This window comes from Seriola lalandi, unplaced genomic scaffold (assembly GCF_002814215.2).
Source record: "Seriola lalandi dorsalis isolate HSWRI2012SDOR001 ecotype SW California unplaced genomic scaffold, Sedor1 jcf7180002054542, whole genome shotgun sequence".
NCBI classification, from domain to species: Eukaryota; Metazoa; Chordata; class Actinopteri; order Carangiformes; family Carangidae; genus Seriola; species Seriola lalandi.
This window is the reverse complement of record NW_019525095.1, coordinates 554,496-580,760: the sequence shown is the minus strand read 5'-3', so window position 1 is coordinate 580,760 and position 26,265 is coordinate 554,496. Positions and strand designations below refer to the sequence as shown.

General features: G+C 41.2%; 1 protein-coding gene across 2 annotated transcripts; it reads right to left on the bottom strand.

Moving 5' to 3' along the window:
- Positions 1-59: 59 nt before the first annotated feature.
- On the bottom strand, positions 60-25,293 carry pkn2a (protein kinase N2a). Of its 2 annotated transcripts, none has more exons than XM_023414749.2 (23): positions 24,980-25,293; positions 19,096-19,260; positions 18,527-18,662; positions 13,911-14,065; positions 10,572-10,701; positions 10,260-10,405; positions 9,739-9,952; positions 8,588-8,773; positions 8,273-8,382; positions 7,840-7,983; positions 7,092-7,167; positions 6,606-6,762; positions 6,244-6,370; positions 5,490-5,626; positions 4,895-4,970; positions 4,388-4,479; positions 4,010-4,186; positions 3,504-3,566; positions 3,328-3,404; positions 2,778-2,920; positions 2,553-2,660; positions 2,310-2,390; positions 60-2,049 (listed from the first exon to the last, which is right to left on the bottom strand). In XM_023414749.2, exons 1-23 carry the CDS (start codon positions 24,998-25,000, stop codon positions 1,846-1,848), a joined length of 2,925 nt encoding a protein of 974 aa, XP_023270517.1. In that variant the 5' UTR covers positions 25,001-25,293; the 3' UTR covers positions 60-1,845. The 2 variants fall into 2 exon arrangements, with proteins under 2 accessions (XP_023270517.1, XP_023270516.1); XM_023414748.2 differs by lacking the exon at positions 24,980-25,293 and adding an exon at positions 20,770-21,011.
- Positions 25,294-26,265: the final 972 nt, after the last annotated feature.

The window sequence follows — 26,265 nt, the reverse complement described above, 5'->3', positions numbered from 1 at the left end:
TAATACCCAAAATAAACCAAGGGTGTGTTCAATGTCGGGGCTAAAAATAAAAGCAATCCCACTATTACAAATGTTTAATTTGTGCATTCATGATGGGCAACAAACAATGACTGCAGAAATGCCTCTTCGGTTTGTTTTTTTACACCGGGGTGAACAGCAACATTGTGAGACTTGAGTATTGGTGTACCATCCATTAAGTTTTCATCTGTTCTGGCGACAACATGCACAAGCAAGGAATAAAAAAAAAAAAACTTTGTACAATCTATTTTCATCATTAAGAAACGTAGATAATTAAAACTATTGATAAAATTAGTGCTTTCAGCTTAATTGTGTACATACAGTATGTATATATAATATACCCTGCCCGCCCCTGTAGTGACTCATCAACAGGTCTGCAACATCTGAGTCAATTTATATTTAACATGCAAACTGACGGTCATCTGCTGGGTCCACTGTTTCAGCTTGAAAAATCTAATCACAGAACAGTGTGGGAAACATTTCAATGGCATTTTGACAGACACCTAAAATAACTGAGTTTAATGTGTGTCCCCTCCCCCCCTCAAAAAAAAAAAAAAAAAAAAAAGCTCAGCACTTGTCTTGTGGATTTTTGCGCAACACATCTTTAGTTCATCTGTCATTGGGTTCACTATCAGTCCATCAACCGGATGTTCTTCTAACCACGAGAGTTTCTTTGCTGCTTCAAGAGGGACACAATGAATTTGGTCTCAAGTGTTTTCACTTTTACTGAGGTAACAAGAAAAACGTCAGCTCCACCACAGGAACTGAAATCCAAATGAGCTCGGCTCTGACAAAAGTGACACTGCAACATCATGTGGCTCTTAAATCTGTAGAACTGAGTTCAGCTGAATATCAACCTCAACCTACAGCGCCACTAGAGGGCATCAGAAATGAAACAATAATATTTTGCATTATTTGTGATCATCATCTTCAATATGAAACTTCAAATTAAAACTAAAAGATGGTAATTCATATAACAGCTTATGTAGAACGTGGTTCAGGATGGACTGCCGTTTTAAGTTAGAGTATTATTATCATGTTGTATGCACACATGCAAACTTCAAGTGAGCAAAGTGAGGGAAAACATGGGTGTTAAACCCGGGGTGTGGACAAGGATTGGGCCCCAACACACAAGGAAATGTAGTGTGAAGACTCTTACTTGGTTTTCAAGTCAAGAAGCAGCAGTAGTAGTCAAGATGTTTGTTGCAGTTGACCATTCAGTGATGATGCTTTGAGCACTTTAAATTCACCGAACACCAGTCTCAGACATGGTCGTGACAGAACTGTCAAACTTTACAGTGAGATAAATGTCCTTAAGCTGTGGCGAGGGCTTTGCAAATAAAGAAAACACAACAATAAAATATACGACTGAATATAATCTGTACAGATCAAAAAGACTGAAGACAGTGACACTGAATAACACGATTGCGATCTGTTGCCGTCTTCTTGGAGTTCATATGAAAAACATTCTCAGTGGTCAGACAATGGACACGACGACAACGTGTGCGAGAGGACAAAGCATCCCTCCTCCTTCACTCTCCAACAGAGTTTCTTTTGTTCTTTTTCTCTTTAAAAAAATGTTCTTCATGTGGATTAAAAAATAAGTGGGGGTCCTCAGGAGGCGTCTGAACTTTCTTCTCAATGGCACAGAGTTTCTGCCCGAAGGCTCAGGGAGCCGCGTCCGCTGCTCCTCAACATTTTGGGCAGGGAGGAAGAGTTTTAAAAGATGTGAGCTACAGTCACTGCTGTGTTGGTTGGTTCACAGTGTGTGTGTGTGTGTATGTGTGTGTGTGTGTGTGTGTCTGCGTCTGTGTGTGTCATGTCAAGCTAACACCAGTCAGCGATGTAATCAAAGTCAGAGAACATGTTCTGCTCCTCAGAGCACAGCACTCGGGGTTCCCTGGGCGGGGTTAAGATCGGAGCCTCTGAGGTAAATTCATCATCGAAGTTGCTGACGTCGTTGGCGCCCTGGATCGTTGGCACGAACGGCGGCTTCACCTTCTTAGCCAGCAGTCCGTTCCAATCCATGTGCTGCAGACACACAGAGAGGATAACAGTAGTGCCAACAATTTTCTTAAAGGAAGCTGAATAAGAAGGAGGATACCGCTCAGCTCTATAGTCAGCATCTGCTTAGCTTAGCTTAGCATAAAGAGTGGCTACAAGGGAAACGACTGTCTGACGGAAAAAAAAAAAGATTGCTCACTAATTAAAATGTCAAACTATTCCATTAAATACAAAATTACAACAGTAGAAAAAACAAAATCAATGCAAATGATCTTTTTGTTTCTTACCCTGAAGAACAGATGTTTCTTAACCTCCTCTGCGTCCCTTTCTCCTGCTCCCAGACGCCGCTCTGGACTCCTCCTCAAAAGCTGAGCACGAGGAGAACAATAAAATACAGTTAACATTACAGTGGTTGACTCCCACGTGTACACACACACACACACTCACACGCACGCACAAACTGTGTAAATGCTCTTAGACAATGACGATTTGTCAATAAAAGCAGAGTTGAATTAATTCTCAGTACACACCCTCCTCATGATGGAGATGGCCTCGGTGGAGAGGAATCGTGGGTAGCGGACTTCATCGTTGACGATGCTGTCAAACACTTCCTCCTCATCGTCACCGGGGAAGGGCGACTAAAAGAGACGTGCCAAGATGAAAGAGATGAGTCACTGTTATGTCAGAGGATTGTATGGGTCACGACAATAAGCAATTCACGTACAGTTACTGCATGTTTATGACTGTGTACTCACCTCTCCAACCAGCATCTCAAAGATAAGGACGCCCAGTCCCCACCAATCCACAGCGCGGGTGTACGACGTCTCAGTCAAAACCTCAGGAGCTAAAAACTCTGGCGTGCCACAAAATGTGCTGGTGCGGTCCCTGAACCCCATTCCTGAAACAACACACAGGCAGTTTAGTAAAAACCCTCCTGGAAAACAAATCTGTCCTTTAACCTGGCTTGGTCGCACCAATAACTTTATTTAGAACGTGTGTTTTTATGATAATTAAATACATTCATAATGAAGTTACATGATATTTATCTAGTGGTCTTACAGACAGCTCAGGGTAGATAGAGACTGAAAACATGGGGAAAGAGAAGCGGAGTCACAATCAAACAGGGGATATTACTGTTGTGTGGTGTACATCTTAACCACTAGGCCACCTGATGCTCCACAATGTTCCTCTTTAATCCTTTAAAAAACAAACTCTTGAGCCCCGGCTTTCAAGCAATTCCCCACAGGACTTCCTTTCAACAACAAAAGTCTGAAGCTTTTAGATTGATGTCATCTCCCAATTTACCTTCTTTGCAAAGTCCAAAGTCAGCAATCTTTACATAGCCCTCTGTATCCAGGAGCAAGTTATCCAGCTTCAAATCTCTGCAAATAACAAAAAAACACAAGAGAACCACAATTATTTTTGAGACCTTAATGCTTCCTGTGGAAATAAATTGTGTTAAAATGATGTAAACTCTTTACCTGTACACAATTTTATGGTCATGTAAGAATTGTAATCCCAGCACAACGCAGGCTGCATAAAATCTGCAAAGGAACAAAACAGCCGGTAAATAAGGCTGCATGAGCTTCACTGAAGAATAGTTTTTACTGAAGGAACCAAAGTATGATGCACTGAGGAGACGTTTTTACAGGATATGAAAAAACAATGTTAAAAATAATTGTTATTTATATAACTTAAGACTTACATCAGAATTTATATAACGTAATAATCTCAAATGCACAAGAGACTATGAATTTACTTTAATTCCATTTATATGACAAAATGAAAATAATGTTACTGCTACAAATAATGAAGGCACCCGTGAGCCAACCAGAAAGAGGATTCATACAAGTCACATACTCCAAGTCATTTGGATCAACTGAGAGAATCATGCAATCAAATTTACTGTAAGATGGTTTACAGTGAGAATTTGTCGCCGTGTTCAGACGTGTATGATCAATACAGAGGTGAAGCTCTGGTCACTCACACGGCCCTGGGCTCAGAGAAAACATCAGCGTGGATGTGCATCATCAGGTCGCCTCCCGCTGCGTACTCCATGACAAAACAAACGTGCTCCTGCGTCTGGAAACACGCAAACAGGTTGACCAGGAACGGGTGGCGGACGCTGTTGACTGTTTCAAAAATCCTCTTCTCACACATCAGACTGGAAGAGAAGATGAAGATCACGTGAGTCACGGCGCCACAGGGAGATGAAATTTGTACTTGAAGGAAAAGTCACATCGACGCTCTGAGCAAAACAAAGCGACTTTCAACTTCCATTACTTTGTTTTTTAGCTCGACAGTTTCTCCACAACAAATGACATTTTATTTCACTTCAGTGACACACTGGTGAGAGTCCGTTTACCTGTCCACTTCATCCCGAGCCACAATGTCGCCTTTCTTCAGAGCTTTGATGGCGAACATCTCGCCTGTGCTTTTATATTCAGCTAACAACACCTGTAGAGGGGCAGCAGAGGAGAGACATCTTTTATTCTAGCTTTCCTCCTCACTTTGCTCATTTTTACTCAAGATTAAACAATCAGTGGATGAATCAGTTAAGAAACTGAGAGAACTGTAAAATCAATTATTTTGTTAAATTGACAAATTTCAAATATAATTTCAAGCAAAAATGTGAAAGTTCCCAGTTTGAACTTCTGAAACTTGAGGAGTTGATGGTTTATTTGTCATATATGAACTTAATATCGTTGTTTTCTGGACTGTTGATTTTTAAAGATGTCACCTTCAGATCCAGAAAATTATAATGAGCTTTTTGTGCACTTTCTGGAGTGTTTTAAAACAAAACTATTAATAAATCGACAACAAAAATAATCATTAGTTGCAGCCTTTTGTCGGATAATCAAATGAAACGTACCTTTCCAAAGTGACCACGTCCGAGGACTGCTACACATTTAAAGTCCTGGAGACTGAAGTGGAACTGCTCTTCTTCCCTGGAAAGACATCAGTGTTTACATCAGTATTCCTAAAGAAGTCAATGTAAATCCAATCTGCATAAAGTGTTTTGAATAAAAAGAAAACAGGCAGCTGTTGCTGTAAAATTCAAAATCATGACGAGTCAAAGCCAGGGGGCAGCATTTATCCCATCTAACTCCTTTTTCCCCACTGCAACATCCACAGCATGAAAATCAGAGATGTTAAAAGATGTCAACAACTGTAACAGGAGAATCAAAAACGGTGGCAGCAAACTTTGTGTTTTTACAATATTTCTGTGCCACATTATTGTTTCCTCATTCTCACTGAAAATCATCGACAGAACAACATCCACCAGAAATATTAATAAGTACGTTTTCCTGCCCGCTGCCCTTTTTAAATACAAGTTTCTACTTGGAGCAACCGGAAGAAAAAAAGAAAATCACTACATCTTTTCCTCTCTTCTTTTAACTTTCATTTGAAATTGACTTCAACATTTAAAACTAACACGAACCCAAACGAGCTCGTGGCTCTCCTACCTTATCTCCGTGTCTTTCTGGATGGCGGTGAGCTCCAGGTCTGGATGCTGGATCTCCTGCTCCACCACTCCGTCCAGGTCCGGCTTCACCGCCATGCTGTTTCTCTTGTTCAGGAAGTCAAATGAGGCGAGTGCGTCCTACAGAGAAGAAACACAAAGCAGGAGAATTAGACATAAATGACAAAGATAGTGTAACAGTCAAATCAGTGGCATTTTGGTCAATAAAAAATTATAATCAACAAGCTGTTCGTCATCATTTATTACTGGGAAATTATACTTACACCTGTCATGTCTTATTAATATTCACAAATAAATAAATTACACACAAAATTATATTGTTTAACTGAACAAATCCTGTGATTATTACTCGAACAGGAGTTCTTTAGTTACACAAAGGAGCACTGATGAAAGACTGTAAACTGTCTTACTTATGGTTGTTATTAAAACTAGATGGGACTCATAAACAGTTTATTGTAAGATGATTTACAGTGAGAATTTGTAGTCGTATTCAGACATGTATGATCAATACTGAGTTGAAGCTCTGGTCAATGAGTATTATTTTATTCAAAGACAAATCTGAAAACGTAAGAAATTACAAAACTTGAAGCATTATTTTAAACAGAAAACATAGAACTCCATTTTCATGCACCAGACTAACGAGGAGCTCAGCTGCTGCTCTGTTGTCCTCCATCTGTGATTGTATCAGTTCATTGCTGCCTTATCAACCTTACTGGTGTTTCCTGAAACACTTGTACCTGTACTTCCTCCTTGTCGGGCATCTTGTCCTGCACCAGTGGTTCTCGGATGTTATCGGGGGCTGGGTAGTGTTTGGGTCCTGGGGTGGGCTCTTTGTCAAAGTCCAGTTTGGTCACCAGTGGGTCACTGTGTGTGGAGAGGTAAAGCTCAGTAAAGACGTCAACGCTCCAGCTACTGACACTGAACATAAGTAACTTTTTGTGTCTTTTAAACTTAGTTAGAAATAGTTAGAGACTGAGAACTAACAAACACTGTCGTTAATCTGTCTTTTCTTTAAATTTCTTGCCATAGCTTTATTATGAGTATGAGTTAATAATGACTTTTTAATATCTGTTATGTCTATGCATGTGTGGTTGAGTACCTGCTGGGTGTGGGTGACCCGGGCAGACTGCTGGGTCCGGTCTCTGCAGCCTGCGGGCTGAAGGAGTTGGTGCTGACAGTCGGTATGGCTCTTCTCACCAGGCGGCCCCAGGTGGCGATGTTGATGTTCATCTGAGGGGCTCGCAGGAAGGTTTTTCCTGATAGAGACAAAGTCAAATACACAAAAAGGGGGAGGTGAAGAAAAGCGAAAAGGTGAAGAGGTTTGTAAGGGACAGTGAAAAAGAAAAGGAAGAGGAAAACAAGGAATATCTGTGAATAATACAAAAAAAAAAATCCCTCCTTTCCTTTACCCACGTAGCAACTGATTTGGAAGGAAAATCTGGAAAAATTTATACTATAATTAGAAAATTTTAGACACAGCACCCAACCCTGTTTAAAAAAATGGCAAGTTTCCGTCACGAATGACTGAGAAGTACAATAGCACACCTTGAAAAAGTGCAGTGCTCTGTTGACAGCTATGACTCACCTTGCTGCTTTGAGAAAATCTTCTTTTGTCTTTGCAACTTTGGTCGTCTCTCAATGACAGGGTTGAAAAATGTTACCTGAACAAACAGAAATTGTGACGGGAAATTTAGAAAACCAACAGAACTGGGACAAATCTGTGCATAAGAACTATAAAAAGCAAGTGTGTGTGTGTATGTACAGATATTATAGGATGTTCTGTCAAGAGACTACACTGTAAGATTAAACAGCTGAGGCGGCAGAGAATTGCATGAGTGACTGTTAAAGGTTTTGTGTGTTAATGAAAGATAGAAAGGAGAGCAATGCGTTTTAGCATTAGTATTCATTTATTTTAGAATTGATGAAGCTTCATTAACATCTGGACTGACGGTGCAGTTTGAAAGTGTCTTTATAGGATGTTCAAGATCAGCACACTCGCAGCACAAAGGTAAGGTGAAAGGTGTTTATAAAAAGGTAAGCTTTCACTCTACTACACCACAGCACAACATGAAAAGGATTATCAATAAGGATGATTATCAAATGATATAATATATATATATATATATATATATATATATATATATATATATAATTTTTCACCATGTTTCTCTCATTGCATTTGAAAAAATCTTCCCACTACAGGCAGTATCTTGTTTCATTGTTCCTTTATTACCGACACACGCTGTTAAACTTCACTCAATTACTCAATGCCCTTTTATGGAATTAATCTACTTGGTGTGTGTGTGTGTGCATGTGTGTGAGTCTGTGTGTACCTCAGCAAACAGCATGCCCTGTGGCTCGAGGTAGAGACACATCCCATGACGCTGGTTGTCCAGGAAGTCCTCCAGCCGCAGGAACTTGACAGCGCAGAGTGAACGCCAGTCACGCCAGTACACCGAGATCTCAAGCTCACGAGACTACAGGAGAGAGCCGCGCGCGCACACACACACAGAAACACACACACAGAAACACACACACACACACACACAGAGAAACACACATACAAACAACAACAAACATGTGAAAAACTGTGCTGCATAAATGCAACACTGAGTCAACAGCAGAGATGTAGGTCAAGGGCAGAAGTGTGTGTGTGTGTGTGTGTGTGTGTGTGTGTGTGTGCATGTGTGTTTGTGTGAGTGTGTGTTTGTGTGAGTGTGTGTGTGTGTGCGTGTGTGTGTGTGTGTGTGTGTGCATGTGTGTTACCCGGTCCAGCTCCAATGTAAACTTCTGGTCCCACGCCTGGTTGCTGACTGGCCTCCAGCTTGTCTGGCCGACTACCGTGTTGTCCAGCTTCAACACTGCACTGATCTCATCTGAAGAAACACACACACACACACACAAACACACACAATTTGTTAAGCACTAGTGTATTAACAGTGTCCTGATTGTTCACTTGTTTTTAGAGATAAGGTCATTTCACTGAGGTGGTTAACTTCGGTGAAGCTTAATGTAATCACAGAATTCGTTTTCATCAATATTTACTCTCCTCAGACGGAGGACGAGGTCAGGCCTACTTACTGGAGAGCTCCTCGCTCTTCGTCAGGTTCCTCGAACTCACGCCGCGGTTTCGGTTTGCTCGGCTGATGAAGGATGAGCGTGTCTCGCTGGGGCTCCAGCCGGGCAGCGGGACAGATGCAGCTTTGGAACGACCTGGGACATTTTCCAGAAGGTCCTGACAGCCCATGAGCCTGACGTCTAAGGTGCCTGGAAGTCAGGTGGGATGATGCACATTCATATATTCACACTCTTTCTTGTTCCAGGCTGTTCAGTTATCTCATTTTGCACATGGAAACTAGATGATGTGTTTAAATATACTTTCAAAATGTATCAGGGGAAGCTTTTTACTTGTAGTTGGTTTCATAAAGAAATGTTAGGATGTTTTACTGAGGCAGGACAGTCTTGGTTTTTCTGTTAGACGAGCCTAATTCAGGTTTGACAGCTGCTCAAATATAAAGATTGACTAATTTTAGGCCACCCACCCTGCTAAATATCTCTGAGCTAAGATCTGTGCTTCCATGATGATAATGAGTGACATCTTCTGAGAGGAACAGTTTTAAAAGAGCACATTGAACCCTTTAAAATATTAGATTCACATCTTTCCAAAAGGATGGAAAAGGAGCTGAACAGCTAGAAATCTGTTGTGTATTTGGTTTGAAAAGTGTCAGAATTCACAGCAAATCGGCTCTGCTTCAGATGATAAAACTAGACAGTTTAGCTCAATTAATTCACTGTTAAATCTGAGTTAGAATAAATATTTATCTTTATCCGACCAGCCCTTACAGATCCATCAAGTTGGCTTTGTTCCTGTGTGACTGAAGGAACATTACACATACAAATCAGCAAAGTTTGTGCGAGACAACCGCAGTCCTGTGTTTGTGCTAAAATGAAAAGTGTGTACTTGAGAAGAGCACACACAGACAAAAAAAAAAAAACAGGATGACTAATGAAATATCTCTGTGTTATATCACTGTGCAAAGGCAAATATTAAACCAAAAAAAGTAATTATGACAGCAATACACGTGCCATTTACGATACCTATATCCACTTAACATCATTTCTGTGCTTTGTTGTTGAGAACAATGGGACGGGGCTGTGACGACAGAGTGTATATGATCTCAAACGATCCGTGTGTTAATCAATAACCATCAATATGTCCCTGGTCCTGTTACCTGTGAGTGCAGCGGGCTTGGTGACAGTGCTGTACTGGTTCTGTGTGGAGATGATGCTTGATCTGGGACTGAGGACCGGCGAGGACAACAGGGACAACTCTTCTATGATGCTGCTGCTGCGCGGGTGGTTTTTAGGTAACTCACTGAGGCGCTGCTCCAAGGAATATCGCAGGAGGTCGAGTTTTTGACTGGACTCATTAAAACGAGCCTGGGCCTGGAGAGAGGGGAAGGAGAGAAGGAAGGAAAGAAAAGAGGGGGGAAGGAAAGGAAAGAGAGGGTGTGGGAAATGAGTTGAGGAAGGATGGAAACAGAGAGAAACATCAATTACATGGTCCATTTTACTTTAGTAGAGCACAGCAGCGGAGCAGGGATCAGTTTCATTTGAAGTCCATTAAACTGTATCGGCTCTCAAGTGAAGAGAATCTTTTTCTTGCTCGTTTCAAACCAGTATCATACACCAAGTGGAAAGAGGACGTGACTTTACATGGAAACTCACACACTCACACAACACAAACATCTACCTCTGAATGTGCCCTTTTTTCCGTGACTTTTCCTGAGCCCAGGAGTTTCATGACATTCTTGGCTCCCTCGGCCACAGCGGACTCTATCCTGGCATGGTGACACAGCTCCTCCACCCGCAGGTCTAACGGGCTGATGATGGGTTTTTCTGGAGGGCAAGGACGAACGAGATTCTCTATTTTAATGCATCATGGTTTATAAGACATTGGGTGAACAGGTGTGTGTGTGTGTGTGTTTCTCTTTGTTTTAATCTGTTAGATGCATTTCACATCAGACTGATTCTAATCGATCACTGATCGCAAGCGAAGGCTCACCCATCACATCATTGTTCTCGAAGCTCAGCTCGCTGGTCTGGCTGGCTTTGAGGATCTGCATCCTGATGAACTCAATCTTCGTCTTGCTGTCCTGAAGCATCTGCTGGGCCGTCGCTAGCAACTTACGATCCTGTGAGTGAAAACAAAGCGTTATCGATACACTGTTGACACACATTAATGATTGAGTCAAAGGCTTTAGTAATGTTTTGTCTTCCTGACTTAAATAGCTTTCAGTGTGAGGATAAATGACCCCCAAATGCACGCCATCTCTCGTCACTCATTGTGTTTTGTTGTTGTGAGCACGCAACGCAAACAGCCAGGACGCCAGTTCATGCCCTTAATTGGAGCCAAAGTACCAGTGACCACATGGAAAATCTTATTCACAAAAAAAAAAAAAAAGTGGAATCTCATTGTGTGCTGTAATTGCTGACCCTCACATACGTGTACACACACACACACACACACACACACACACACACACACACACACACACACACACACACACAGAGTGGAGTAAGTAAACTCCACCCAGAATTCCTCTGAAGTTTAAATCCTGGTTGTTGACGGCGGCCCGCGCAGGAAAGACCTCTGTCCAGCAGGCATTTCCTCTGTGACATCAGGACATGACTATTTCCAACTGGAAGGTGCCTCTGTCTGTCTGTCTGACCGGGGGGAGGTCACTCACAAAGCACTGACCTCCCCTTGGCCAGACAGACAGTCGGGGTCATGTGACAACTTTCAGTCCCTGTTACTGTACTACAGTTACAGACTGAGGCTCCACAAGTACCTATTGTTTCAACACCACGCTCACTTGGACACATAATACAACGATCTTCAGTGTCTCGTTGGGTTAAGTTCAAGGACTCATGTCTGAGTGCTTTTTTTTTTTTTTTTAAATTGGTCACAAATCAGCACAAATTTCCATTACACAAGTTTTGAAAGCATGTGAGGTGTTGATCCTGGGATGTAGATGAATTTAGACAGCAGACACATACGTGAGAAGTTAAATGTTAGTTCAAATTTTTTAATAAAATACTTAAAAAAAAAAAAAATGTGTTTCAATAAATTCAAAACAATGCTTTTTCTGCACATTATACCCTGTTAATGTGAAGAAATGTCTTGGCCAGGCACAGTGACTCTCTGGACCATTTCTTGGACCCGACCGAGAAACAGATGTGAACATAATCCCCTGAAAAACTGCAACTTGTCTATTTTATAAGAATAAAAAAACAAAAAAAAAAAAAACAAGAAAAGAAAGAAATAGGAAAATTATTGCTGAGCTTTAGATGTGCTGGTAGTCAGATATTATTTTACCTGTGGACAGAGCCAGGCTAGCTGTTTCCCCCTGTTTTCTCTCTTTGTGCTAAGCTAAGCTAATCAGCTGCTGGCCGTAGCTTCATATTTTACCACACAGACATGAGGGTGGCATCAATCTTCTCAGCAAGATTTTAAAAAAAGCATATTCCCCAAAATGTTAAACTCTTCCTTTAAAAGAGGGATTTCAAGGCAAGACAACTTGAATCAGCATACGCTACATTAAATTACACTGATGTATCCACAGAAACATGCAATAAAAGGCAGAATTACATCACTGGCCAGGCAGAGATGACACGACTGAAACTCTACACTATGCTCAACTGTCTACTACAAAGTGGCTTCAATTACTACTGATGGACACAAGAGCCAAGATGAGCATGAGAGGTTCTCAGTCCTCCAGCTGTTGTTATTAGTTCTGACGAGTTACACACACACGCACACACACACACACACACACACACACACACCCCTCCCAACTAAATTATAGTTTTTCTCGGTCGGAGCATTAGTGGAGCCACAAGGACGGTAACAGCTTTGGGAACAAACAGCAGTGAGAATGACACACAGTATGTGTCAGCGCCTTCTCACGTTTCCTCCTCCCCTGCAGAGAAGAAAGCAAACCTGCCATGTATCGTTCTACCATCTACAGAGTGGAGGCTGGTTTTCAAACTGGGAATGATTGTGCTCATTGTACCTTTCAGAAAAAAGTCACTTTGTTACCTCAAATAAAAAAAAACCCAAAACAAACAAAAACAAAATGAGTCTAGAAATCCTTTACAGTCTGTGGTACATGATATAACTAATGCCAAGTTTAATTATCAAGCCTTGGGAAAAAGCCAGACTGGAAGGAGGTGTAAGTGAAGAAGATTCACATGATGAAGAAACAAGGATTTCCAACAGTAGTGGCCGGCGGTGTAAATTCAAACAGAAGGAGTTCTGTGGTGAAGCAAGTTGAAGGTCATGTCAGGCGAGCTCACCTTTAAGATGTTATAATACATCTGGATCGTGTGTCATGTAATTCCACTTTAAAAGAATCTGAATGTCAACGGTGAATAAAACCCGATGATGGCGACTGAAATGAACTGAAGTGTTCTTGATGGTTTCTATGACTCTTCTGGACAGACAAACAGACAATTCTGCTTTACTACATCTTGACTCTTATGTCTGAAGTCATTTTTATGGTTTATGGGAAATATTATTGCTGCAATAGAGACCACACGGGGGAGAAACACAAGTAGTCAGAAGGTTCGTGACAGCAGTTCCCACCTGTGGGGTGGAAAGATGCATCTAAGGGGTCACGTGATGATTAACAGAAAGCAGAAACAAACTCAAACATTAAGCAAATTTATGTTTGGTTTTTTCAGATAATATCTGTTTTTGTTCTTGTGAATTTCTGGTTAATTTTACCATTTTAAGTTCCTCTAATAGTTATTAAAATGAATCAAGGAAAATGAAAAACCTTTCTGACCACAGCTAGTAGATAAATGTTAAGATGAGGGGTTGATAGTGGACATGTCTTTGTTTTAAGGGGTCACAAGCCAAACAGTTTGGGCAACACTGATCTGAACCACTTTATCTGAATTTCAAATGAAAGTGAGCTCTCTCGAAATGTTGCCAATAATCCCTCATTGGAAACACAGGAAAACAATGTGTGTGTACAGTGATGGCAAGTCTGACAGTTCAAAGTTGAACCAGGAAGTTGATTTGTAAATTTATTTATCTAATAATTTTACTGTTTACCTTCATATTCTCTTCAGCTAACGTGCGAATGTTCAGAACCTCCATGATGACCTGAGCGCTCATGTTTCTTGCCCAGTTTGAATTTTTTTTGGTGATGTCACAATGTGCAAGTACAATGTTATTATAAATAAATGAAATCTAAATAAACAAGACCCAGCCTGTATGAAACTGGAACTACCCATTAAATACAGTATAACTGATTTTACACACTTGGCAGCCTGACATGAACCAGCTAAAACCTGACTGTCAGGTGAACCCTCCCCCTCCGCTGTTGAGTCCTACCTTGGAGGACCCGTTGGAGTACATCTGAATCATGTTCTCGGCGCCTTGTTTGACCTTGAGCTCGATGTCGTTCTGTCTTTTCAGGGCAGCGAGGCGGCTGCTGCTCGTGCACATTCTGGCCTCGCTGTTAGGGGTATCTGGGGTCAGAGGGCATTCTGGGTAAAGGCGGAAAAAAGAAAAAGTACAAGTTAGCACCTTAAGGCAACCACAGATATATGACTCTCTATGTGCTGCTGGAATCTGCCACAAATTTGCACCGACTGTAAATAGTAACTCACATGCATGCGCTATTTTTGGCTGCCAGCCATTTTGAAGTTAGCTTAACAGTCCTGCAGCTCGGAAAAGTGACCTATAACTTTGTTTACTAAAAACACATCAGGTAGCAACTTCACTTGTCACATAATGTAACCAGAGGGTGCTGCTGTTTATAATTCATTGAGGTCTGTTAGCACAAGACTCCATCCGACTCCGTCTCTCAACACAGGAGGAACAGACAAATCCACAACTTTAAGATCAAGAATTTCAGATGAATAAAAGAAATCAGAGTGAAAACTTCAATTGGTTTCATTGTGTGTTTAACACAACTCTCTTTTTTTTCTCATTGTGCAGAAACAAAGAATAGAAACATGCCATTAAAACACATCAAAGGTGAAGCCAGAGCTGAGAGATATGCAGCCTGTCTTGGTTTGATGCTTTTATAATAGAGAGCTAAGTTATATTACAAATGCAGTCACTGCTGACTAAAAGAAGTTTTCCATCATCTCATTGGCTCTGTCCTCTCTCTGTTCCAGCGTTAACAGCAGAGGGAAACCCTGCAGTCACCTCTACTTTCAACAACTAAAAAAACAAAACAAAAACAAAACCAAACCACAAGTGTGAACATGCAGACAACTACCAGTACCACAATTGCATCACTGTGTATGCAAATGCAGTTTCCACTTATGACAATCCAATACATTCATATCAATGTAATTTTGCTTTTTATATTGCTTGTGTTGTTTTATATATACATGTACAGTATATATACACACACAGACTGTACGGACACACAAAGAGAAAATGAAAACAAGTGTCTTCCACCAACAGTTTTTGCGGGAAACGCTCACTGCATTATTATTTTTTGTTTTTTTTTTGGTCATGTCTGGACTCGAAAACTGCAGAGAAAACCCCTCCCCAGATTGATCACTACAGCACAAAGCAAAACATTCCCACAGACACACACTTGTGAGGTGGGCAAAAAAACCTGCCTGACTTCTCCTGACTTGACTTGCAAGTTGAGTTTCAGGGTCTGTGCTGTCATTAAGGAGCTCCTCTTAAAAAAGGACCCAAAGAAGAAACTTTAAAAAATGTGCCACATTCAAAACACAACAGCAATTTCTCATTAGGACCTAGGGAATACATTATGTACATAATGAAACCTTTTTTTTTTTTAGCTCAATTCTCTTCTTTTAGAGTCTCGAAGTCCCAAAATGACAAATGATGTAAGAAACTCTCCAAGACATAAAAATAAATCTCATATTTTTGAAGGTGTCTTGAGTCCATTTAAGTGAGCTTGACTGGCAACATGAGTTACTCTTGCAGACGCTGCCAAACAGATAACAATAACCAGCAGGCAAGTGTGTGATTCATTCACTTTGAATGTTTCATCAAAACACCGTCTAATGATTCTTTTGAACACCTGCGGGAGACGAGCAAAAGGAGAGCATGTGATTCTTTGAACTGAAAGTCAAAATGATTCATCTAATGACCCTTAATAAGCCGAGGGAGCATCACTGCAGAGATTTCTGTTAACTGGCAGTAGCAGAGGATATTAGGCTTTCTGGGGCAACCCTCTCATACATAGAGACACATTCACACACACACAGAGGCAGAGACAGGAAAAAAGTGTGCACTTAAAGATTCTCATCCAAACCACAAAAGTCTGAGGAGCAAGTTGAGAATTTAACAGGAGCTTGGTTGCAAAACTGAAAGTTCACACTGCATAATGAGGGTCTCTAGTATCATGTGAAAGCTGTTAGTGGAAATGACAAAAGCATGCGTAAAAACACACGTGCAAAAGTGCTGCGTATGTCATCCAGTCTAGGTTCGGGGCTTTCCTCTCTGTGTGGGGAAGTGGTTTGGTCAAGGTCACGGCGAGCCAAGAATTCGAGGACCCCTACCACCCTCCCCTCCTTCCGAACACGACTCAGCCCACGCTGGGCCGGAGGACAAGACAGCGAGCTACCGAATAGCTGCAGGGCTGATGTCACTGCTGGACAGCTGACAAGGGGAACCCTCCCTCAGATTAACCCCATCTGTATCTGATGTGAAACATGCTAACAATACTCTCTAAACAATTACATCATGATTTAGAAAACTGGAACTAAAACTGACCTGGGTAATTGTCTCTTGGGACGTGATGTGATGTGATGGCTGGACAGAAAACTGACTGGACTTATATTCAGGGAGTAAACCGCTGAGATTATATGTGACGGAGAGACCTGACTGGTGACCCTGCGTCAGAACTGCCGCTGCTGCTCCCAGACAGCGCCTGAGACCGAGTCGGCCCATTCCTAGCCTCAGCTGAGCGGCGGAGTATAACCAGAGCCCCCTCAACTTTCTCCTGGAACAAAAACACATTCTAGCTGTTTGCAGAGGCAGAGCAAGTCCTTCCTACTGATTCAGGAAACAAGTGCTGTCTCTCGCGGATTCAAGAGCTGAACGTATTTCAAGAAGTTGGAAGTCGTCTCATGACTGAGGAGCTGAGCTGCACTCAGTCCCTCTCCATCACTTTGCGATGGCCAGCGACATTCCGCTGGCGTCTCGTCACTTAAAAAGAAAGCCCTCGTTCATCAGATACAGGGTCACCGAGTCAGGCTAAATTTGTTCCCACTTAAGATAACCATTTACCGATACAACCTCCCTTCAGTCCCCAAACACACACACACACACACACACACACACACACACACACACACACACACACACACACACACACACACCCCTCCTCATCTACTTCCTAATGTCAACTGTAGTGGGGGATGTGGTGGTAACAGGCAGACAAATACCATTCCATCTCTTCCTGAATTCACCCAGACACTCGCCACCAACAAAGACTCCATAGGGCAACTACTGTAACAAAACCACGCTGAACGCACAGCGCTGTTGTGGTCAATTCTCTACCAAATTCCATTGTTGTGGACAAACGCACAGGAGCGGGCTTTCAGCGGCCTCAGAGGGGAACAATCGACAGCTCATTGTAGCTGTCGGTGGAATGTGGAATGCAACAATGTCGGCCTGTGGAGAGTGAGTCACCTCCAAACCCTCAATGTGCTCTGTGTGTGTTTGTACGCGTGTTTATATAGGTGTTGTTATAACACAACACTGCCAAAATTATTTACTCAGTGATACTTTTACAGTTTGCAGGAGATTGCTAAAGATTGCTAAAGAAGTTGAGTGCTGTTTTGTGACATTACACCTGCGCAAAATCAGCGATAAACTCGAGGCTCATGATGAGGGTTGAAATTTAAAATACATCTGGCCGTCAGCAAGAAAGTCAGCACATGGAAACGGCTGCAGGGAAACCTGCCGACCCAGGACTGGATTACATGTCAGTGAGATTCACTGTATGGAGAAACACTCTTGTCCAACACTCACAAAGAAAACTGGTAAATTTTAATAATTGTAAAGCTGAAACCACAATGTGTTTGGTTGTTTTTTTTTTTTTGTTTTTTTTTTTTGTCAATTTACTAATTAATTGACTAATCTTTTCCGCCCTAATACAGAAGTAAAGGTACATGGTTTACAACAATGTTACATTTGTACAGAAGTAGGGCACAGCAGTGTTTCCCATACATTGATTTATTTGTAGTGGCCCAACACAATGTCAATGTCGCCACATATTGATTTTCTACTTTTTTTTAATTTTTATATTTCACGTAGATAAAAACTTATTTCATTGTCAAGCTATACAGCAGTGATTTGCTCAGCCCCGCTTTCTCTCTCTCTCCCTCCTGTCTCTCTCTGTCTCTCTCTCTCTCTCCCTCTCTCTTTCACACTCCCTCTCTCTCTCTCTCTCTCTCTCCCTCTCTCTCTCCCTCTCTCTCTCTCTCTCTCCCCCTCCCTCCCTCTCTCCCTCCCTCCCTCTCTCTCTCTCTCTCCTTCCTTCTCTCTCTCTCTCCCTCCCTCCCTGTCTCTGTCTCTCTCTCTAACACATTAACACCTTGACAACAGACCCGTTTGTCATAGTCAGACCGGCCATTGGGAGCGAGCACGTGTGCCGGGACTGGGCTCACTGGCCACTCACAGTATGTAATGGACCCTCACCAGCCTGACCCAAGTATGTGAAGGTTGTTATTTGTTTGACACAACGTGAAGCAATGGAGCTGTTTGGTCATTTATTTTTCTCACAATGTGCTTGGACATTATTTGCAGTGGAGCACCTTATACACAGGATTATTTAATAAGTAATTTAAGAAAGCCCCACCCCACTCCTGGTCAGCTACTGCCACAAGAAGGATTTAATTCTGTGGGAAACACTAGATAATGTGGCGTTAGTTTATGTCAGCTGTCTTTACTACTGGTTAATGTTTAGTAAATCCTCTGGGGCTGCAGCACCACAGTGACACTGTTGTTACCTAGCAGTTCTTCAGGGTCTTTGACCACAATGTGGGCGTTGAGCTCTTGCAATTCCTGGTGAAGCTCCTCAACCTTCTTATTAGATTTTTTCAGCATGTTGTCGACATAAGCCAGGCTCTTCTTGTCTGTGGTGACCTGAGGAGAGAGGAGTGGGGCACACTTGAGAAAGACTTTACACAATTACAAATGCAACCAATTGTAATCATAAAAATCAGTTTACTAGTCATGGGGAGGATTACTGAGTCAGTGCAAACAGTTGCATAATGTTTTCTGAGATTCTGGAGGAGCTTTGTCATGACTCTATCAGTTTGGCCTTGGAGACTACAAACTGGCAGCATGGAATTTGAAAGACATGGGCATTTATCTAATGAAATGATGTAACTGGTTGCATTATGAGAGAGTAGCTGAGTGTTTTTAAAGCCTGACCTGTGCTGATGCTCTAAAGAACATCCGACTTATCCTCTGCTGCTTTCATTTTGTTAATTTTTGTTTTAATCACTCTCTGTTGAGCACCAGTACCCCTTTGAGAGAAAGACCGTCTACTGTAAAGCAGAATATGTGATATTACCTTGCGCAGGTTCTCTGCACCTTCTTTGATTTTCAGCTCCTTGCGGATCTCACGGCGGATCTGCTCCTTGATCTCGTCCAGCTTCTGTTGCACCATGGTGTCGGAAAGGTCCAGGTTGTGTCCCAGACCCAGTCGCTCTGCCACCATCTGGCCCCTGGCATCCCCCTGGAGGATAGGAGAGGAAGAGGAGGAGGAGGAGGAAAAAGAGGAGATAAGAGGAAGATGTGGAATGTAATTTAGAGGTCAGTGAGGGAGGAGAATAAGGAGGAAGAGTAAAATGGGATGCCAGAGAAAGAGGAGGAGAGGACACACAGAGGTCAGTGAATCAGTCAACAAATACTTTGCACCCTGGCATGTTTTGAGTAGCATTTAACCGACAGAACTTCAACATCAAATCAACATAAACTGTCAAGGAAAAAACAAAAAGCCCCGCACCAACTTGCAATGTTTCCAAACAGCTATTGCTTCATAAAAAGCATGAATTTCCACTTTCTCATGAGCCCAGCTGTAAAGACAGCAGTAAAGAAGTGATAACAACAGAGGAAGAGTTACAGACAGTTTCATCCCAGGGGTCACTGAGTTTCTCATAATAACACATGAATATCATGTAAAACCTGTGTGATCTGATCCTGATCACCAGGTGATCAATAACATTTTTCTACTTACAAGTTTTTTAGTGAATGTATTTAGAAAAGAATCTAAAGTTATGACTGAAATGCAGTGACAATAACCTGTGAGGCTGCCCAACCTGGGAACCCTGAGGTCACCCCAGTGTCGTGGTGTGTTTTGAACTTGAGCGAGCCTCTGTACGTGGTGTTTTCACTGCTGCTGTCAGTCACCATTGACCCGCATCCTTAAAGCCCTCACCTTAACTAAAGAGGGATTAGAAGTCACTTCCTGAATGGCTTCAGCTTCAAAGGTCATCATGAATACAGTGGTGCGCTGATGACGCTTCACTAGTTGATCAGAGAGTACATTTGTGACTATCTGAGGACTGTGAATAATCACTTGGTTCAATTCATTACACAGTTCATCAATCTCAGTTCCTTGGTTTGAAAATATCTTCTCATTTTTTCATTTAAAAAGTTTTCATTTTGTTACATGGTTACAACTATGAAATACCAACATTAATCATCATAGCTTAAACAAACCAAATTACAAACCATAACATAAACCCTGCCCTTGCTTTAATAAAATTATAATTGCTCAATGAGTTACACACACACATAGTTATCAAACACCCATGACGTTTGATATTTAGGAAAAATCTGTGTAAACAATCAAATCAGAGTTTATGGCACTCCAGATAACAGATAAACTCAATGCGTACAATGCAAAAGTTAAAACAAAGCTCATTGCTCTCTGAAACTGTGCCAACTTCGCTGTGACTATGTGAAGATTAACTTATTCCATTCATAAAAAGAGGGTATAATGAAATGTGAAAAACAACATCGCTACACTGTGACTACCACGAGATCTGTGTCTTATTGCATTTAACCCATCGTGATTGTGTTATAAAGGAAGGAAAACACACATTCTCATTCACATATCTATATTTAGGCTTCATGCAATTTGCTTCCATTTAATGTTAAAATCACAACTTCCTAAAAGGTCCAAAGGTGGACTGATTCAACGAGACAAAACTTCTAGCCTTTACTAATTTTTCTGCCTTACCATAACTTCATCGGTTTCGTCCAACTCCATCTCTAGATCAGTTGAACAAACCAATCCACGCATGTTCTGCTGACCAGCTAAACTATGAGCGCACGAACTCCACTGAAGTTCTGTTGTCTGGTAGGAGCAACGATATCCTCCATCACAAAGGTTAAGCTACACCATAGCTGACAGATGCTCCTATCAAAAGCCACGCTCATTCACTTCGCTAGTATCTGATTTTCTCCGGCTTTCTCATTTTGCGTTTTCTCTCTCGCACAGACCATTGACATCAACGGGGAAGATAAACCGTCTGAGCAGCAACAGCCAAATCCCTCTTAGCTTCTCACCCAGTGAGGTCAGAGCTGCCCAGAATGGGACCTAATCTCGCTCCAGGGAGAGGACTGAGTCTAAAATTAACTCAAGTTAAAAACACAACACTGGCTGTCCATTGTGGCCTCCCCCCTGGAAAGCAACCTGTGTGTTAGAGGAAAAAGAAGAGAAGCTCTAAAACGACACCCCAACAACTACAAGAAGGTCCAAAGGAAAGCAAGGAATAGAGTTCAAGTCTCAATGCAGATAATTCAATCTGATGATGGTGCTTTTTAATTGACTTGTGAAAACAAAAACCCTGAGATCTCCTCTGGAATTCACCCAGCAAGGTTATCACTGTAAGATACAAGCCAGCAGAGCACCATATAGGCCGCATTACCCTTTGTTCATGCTACAGTTTCACACAGCATCCAGGCTTATTTCGGAGGTTGGCCACCGTGCCTCACTCAAAAACTACCTCCACCTCCTCTCCAACAGAAGGGGAAATATTTTCACACAGCAAGTCCATCATATCTTGTTGTGGCTATAATTTAGACCTCTGTCCATTAATTGATCATAAGACAAGGTGAGGCAGGATTTGGTGGATTACTACCTCGGCTAATTCCGATTGATAAGATTTATGCTGGGAAATTACATCATATTTGCCAAGATAAGAGATTTCAATCGGCTCAGTCAATCCCTCACACAGCTCTTGTAAAACCCCCCACCCTCCTCTCTATAGGTGCTCACTTCAAACGAAGCTATAGTTTGCACATATCCTTGTCCAGAAGCTCCTTGATGACTCATAGGTAAAATGGAGGTCACAGCTCCTGAAAGTGGAAGAATGGTGTGTGAGGGAAAAAACAGCTCTCTTCTTCAGCTCACTGCCCTGCAAAACTTGTTTGCACTGTAACTGTGTTTGCCCACTGTGGTATGAGGACAGCATGAGGACACCCAAAAGGGCCTATTTCACTGTGCAACAATGCAAGGAAATCCATGAAAGGCCAATCAGATAAGGTGGAAATAAATCAGCTAGTAGACCCACAAGGCCTGCGTTTTAATTTGAGATCAAACAAAGAAACTATATTCAAAGACAGAGAGCAGGCGCTCATTTGCAGGATTGGTTTCACCTCTGGTTTCTCTAGAACTGCAATACTTCCTTGAGTTGCTCTGTCACCTGCACAGCCTTATCATTTCTTTCTGCTTCAGTGTATTGCCTAGTCAGGGGAATGACGCCACAACGGAGACTCAAGACTTATTAGGTTCAAAGACAAGTGAAGCTTGAATTGTAAGCAAACGTTTCCACTCACAGCACAATGCAAACAGTTTATGATGGATGGAGGGAACTTGTTCTTGTCAGTGTAGCTCTGCTAGCTGCTCTGTGTAATGTTCAAGGCTAACAACATATGAAAAGACTCGAAAACATTTTAGCTACACATGTTCAATATTACAAAAAACAGATGGGGTGCTTAATTTATAAATTAGATAAAATAGGGACTGTTCCTCTCTACAAAATAAAAACGATTTAATTTATAGCTACAGCAGACATGCAGACTGCAATCTAAGATTAGTATTTAATAAGTCAGGTGATAATATTCTTACAAAGGTAAGGCAGCTGTTACCTACATATGTTGAACTTCTCAAAAGATGTGAAAGGAAACTGTGAAGTAAAAGCAAACATTAGGGCTGAACCTCAAATGTAAGCAGGTTAACTTACTGTTTAAGCCTGAAAGCTCCAAGTCCAATAACAAGAGCTCCATTCAGACAATAGGACAATGGAAAAGTTGAGGCCACTATCCAGGCTCATGCTTAAAAAAGCCAAGCCCTTGCCATTTCTGCACAAGGCCTATCTCAGCCTACAACCTGACACCCAGTCATCTTACCCCACAGCTGAGAGCAATGGCTGCAGCCTGTTGCTCTGCTGCGACCAGAAATAGCCACACAGGCTAATAAGCGTAGATACTACAAATGCAGCTTTCACATGAGCCTTACATATATCCCATGCCAAGTCCAACTGTAGACAATGTCTTGTACCTCAGGTCAATGTTAATGTTCATGTCTGAGCTGGACAGAGAATAGATTTTAGACTGCAAGCAATAAACTGCACTGAAGCACCTGTTGCTCTGCTGAGCTGAGCTGGTTCCACTAAACATAAACAACCACAGTGATATATGTTAAAGTTTAGCTTGCTTGGTCTATCGTAGCTAAACATAGACACATCTTTTAATAGTGACTTCAAGTCCTAATACAAATATATACAATCTCATTGGGAATACTATGCCAGCACTGTAAATTAGTTCACATTATATACACTAAATGTAATATTAGTCTAGTCATTTGTATCTGTCCATATAAAAGAACATAACTAATAAATGATCCCTTTTTGCACCTAAATAAATATTGTAATAGATGTAAACTGTTATTGTGATCAGGGCTGAGCAATAATTTTCTATCTTTAATTTTGGTGAAATCATGTCATGATTTTCAATTAATTGTGATGTCAACCATATCAGCCAACTTTAGTTGCAAAATAATAATTATTATCCTCCACTTCTGTGGTGAGAATTCAAATAAAGGACGTCTTTATCCGTTTCTGTTTTCATACTCAGTAGGAAACAGGTGGTCTAGCCGACACCTGCTGAAGGGTTAAGATACCATTACTGTTTAATATGGGGCTACTGTGACAATTTAATTTTATAAACCAAAGGCAGAGAATATTGTTCTTCAGGCTGGGTCATCCATATATGTCACTGATAAAGCAATAGAGCAAACACCTTTGATGAGTGACTAAAATGAATGTTAACATTAAGTGTAATGAGCCATTTTAAGATTAATCTGGTCCAGACACAGCATCATTGACTTGACAACAGGAAATCCCCACCTGTTGCCTTGGCGAGCAGTTTCGGTCTGCACCAGCCCCAGGAAACGTATAAATAAAATACTTCATTTTCAATCAGTGTCAGCTTTGTTATCTGCTATTACCTCCACCCGCCCCTCCATGCTCTCCATGAAGATGAATCATACTGTGAGTAATCAGACTGGTCTTAGCCTTAGAGTGAATTTTAGACGATACTGCAAAAGCAACGCTTGACTGTACCTCAAATTTGATTAGATAAAGTTTTGGATGAGCTGAAACACTTGGACAATATTTTAAGTCAGAAAGATTTACTTCAGGTCTGACGTCACTCAAGTGAAACCACATTAATCAATGAGTCATGACTGTCCATAGACAATAATGAGACATGACTGTAATGCTTCCTTTCACTTACTCCTCTTTTAAAATATAAATATATAAAGTGCATTTCCAAGTTAAACTATACGTTTTCTGACTTCTGTTGCATTAATTGTGACATGTTTTAAGTTCATCCGGTCCTGTAACGTGTTTGAAAAAACTTTACGTCAAGCAAACCAGTGAACACTTGCTCTTTCCTACAATATTTCTCACTGTATTCACATTAATATTGCACCTGATAAAACGGAAAAATAATCCGGTATGAGAATACACGGAAGACAACGTTTATTTTCCAGCTATAACGCAGGTTAACTCTACGTTAGGCTACAGACCTGTACGTTTAACGTCCAACAACCTTTATTTGACATGAACTAAAGCAACAGTGACGTTAAAAACGTTTCGAACAATGGCGGCAACGTTAATTAACACAACAGCCTCTGCACAAAATCACCGGTTTGAAACTTGTATATTTAGGGATAAGTTAGTTTGGATAATTGTTTCCCAGGCCTCAATCCATGGATAATTCCCAGACAACCCTTTGGGAACTAGCAAAGGCCCTTCACTTAAATTCAACGCTACACACTCGTAGCGACTCAACTTTAATGAAATAAAACTTTATGCTAACTTATAACTGAACCTCTTGAGCAAGTTTGCGCACTTTTCGCAACAGTTGTCAACTTTTCCTACCTGCACGGAATCGGCGGCCATCTTGGTTTTCGCCTTTGAATCAAATCCTACGGGGAGAGAGGAGGGGAGGTGGAACTCCAAAAACAAGCCTTGTTTTAAGTTTCCCTCTCTGGCGACAAAAAGACGTGATTATTTTGACCAAACCGTCGGTCATCTCGGGCTCATGGGGCTTCCCATGTCGTCTTCACACTTGTTTTACGCGGTCACACCGTCCTAGAGGGGTCCTGGAGGGTGGACTGGTGCTCATAAATAAAAAGCTGAAGCATAAATCTGTCCCAGTGCAGTTGGAGAAAGAGGCGGTGGTTACAGTGGAAGCGTCCGCCCAGAGGAGCTGTAGTGCTGCCGCCGCTGGGCTGCTCTCAGCCGGGACAGTTAGCACACATGTGACCAAAACTTCATGCAGGCTGGTCTTACCTCATGTTAGTAACCTGAAATCATCCGTGGTAAACACAAACATGGAGAGGAAAAAAAAACAAAACATGTATCAGAGGTGCGTCGGACTGAGGCTAAAATATGTCCATGTGTATGTGAAAATAAATCCTATACAACTTAACAGAGATGTGTTCGTTTATCAGTGGTGGAAGAAGTATTGAGTATCCTTTATGAACATGCTTCAGTGCAAAAGTATTTCATAACATGTAAAAGTCCCCTCAAAGAAGCAGTACCGTATAAACAGTAAAGTGTAATTTAAGCTTTAAAAGTAAAAGTATGCATTATGTTGAATGGCTCTAGCACTGATGGAAGAAGATCCTTCACTTAAGTAAAAGTAACAACACCACATTGTAAAAAATACTTAATGACAAGTAAAAGTAGAAATGTTAACTAAGTAAAAATACAGAATTATAATCTGCAAAACATAAATAAAGTATTAAAAGGAAAAGTACCCATTATGTAAAATGGCCATGACAAAAGGCTTTACATTTATATATATTGTATTACTTAGATATTTTTGATGCATTTTCATGATTTTAATGTTTTAGTTTGTCAATGTGGATAAAACCTTTATCTGCTGACTGTTGGATAGTTTGATCTATAACAACGCATGATATTTTATGAATGGATCATATGTTTTCTTATCATATGTTCATAATTTTCAGATACAGTAAATGCAGTAAAGTTTTAAAAAAATCCCTTTCCCTCTGAAATGTGGTGGAGTAGAAGTATCACAAAATAAAAAACAATAAACATATTCTATTCAAAACTGTTTGAATAGATTGACCACCCCCTTTCAGAGTGTGATATTGTTGGGTTATTATTACGGATGCCAAAGTATAAGCCATGTAAAC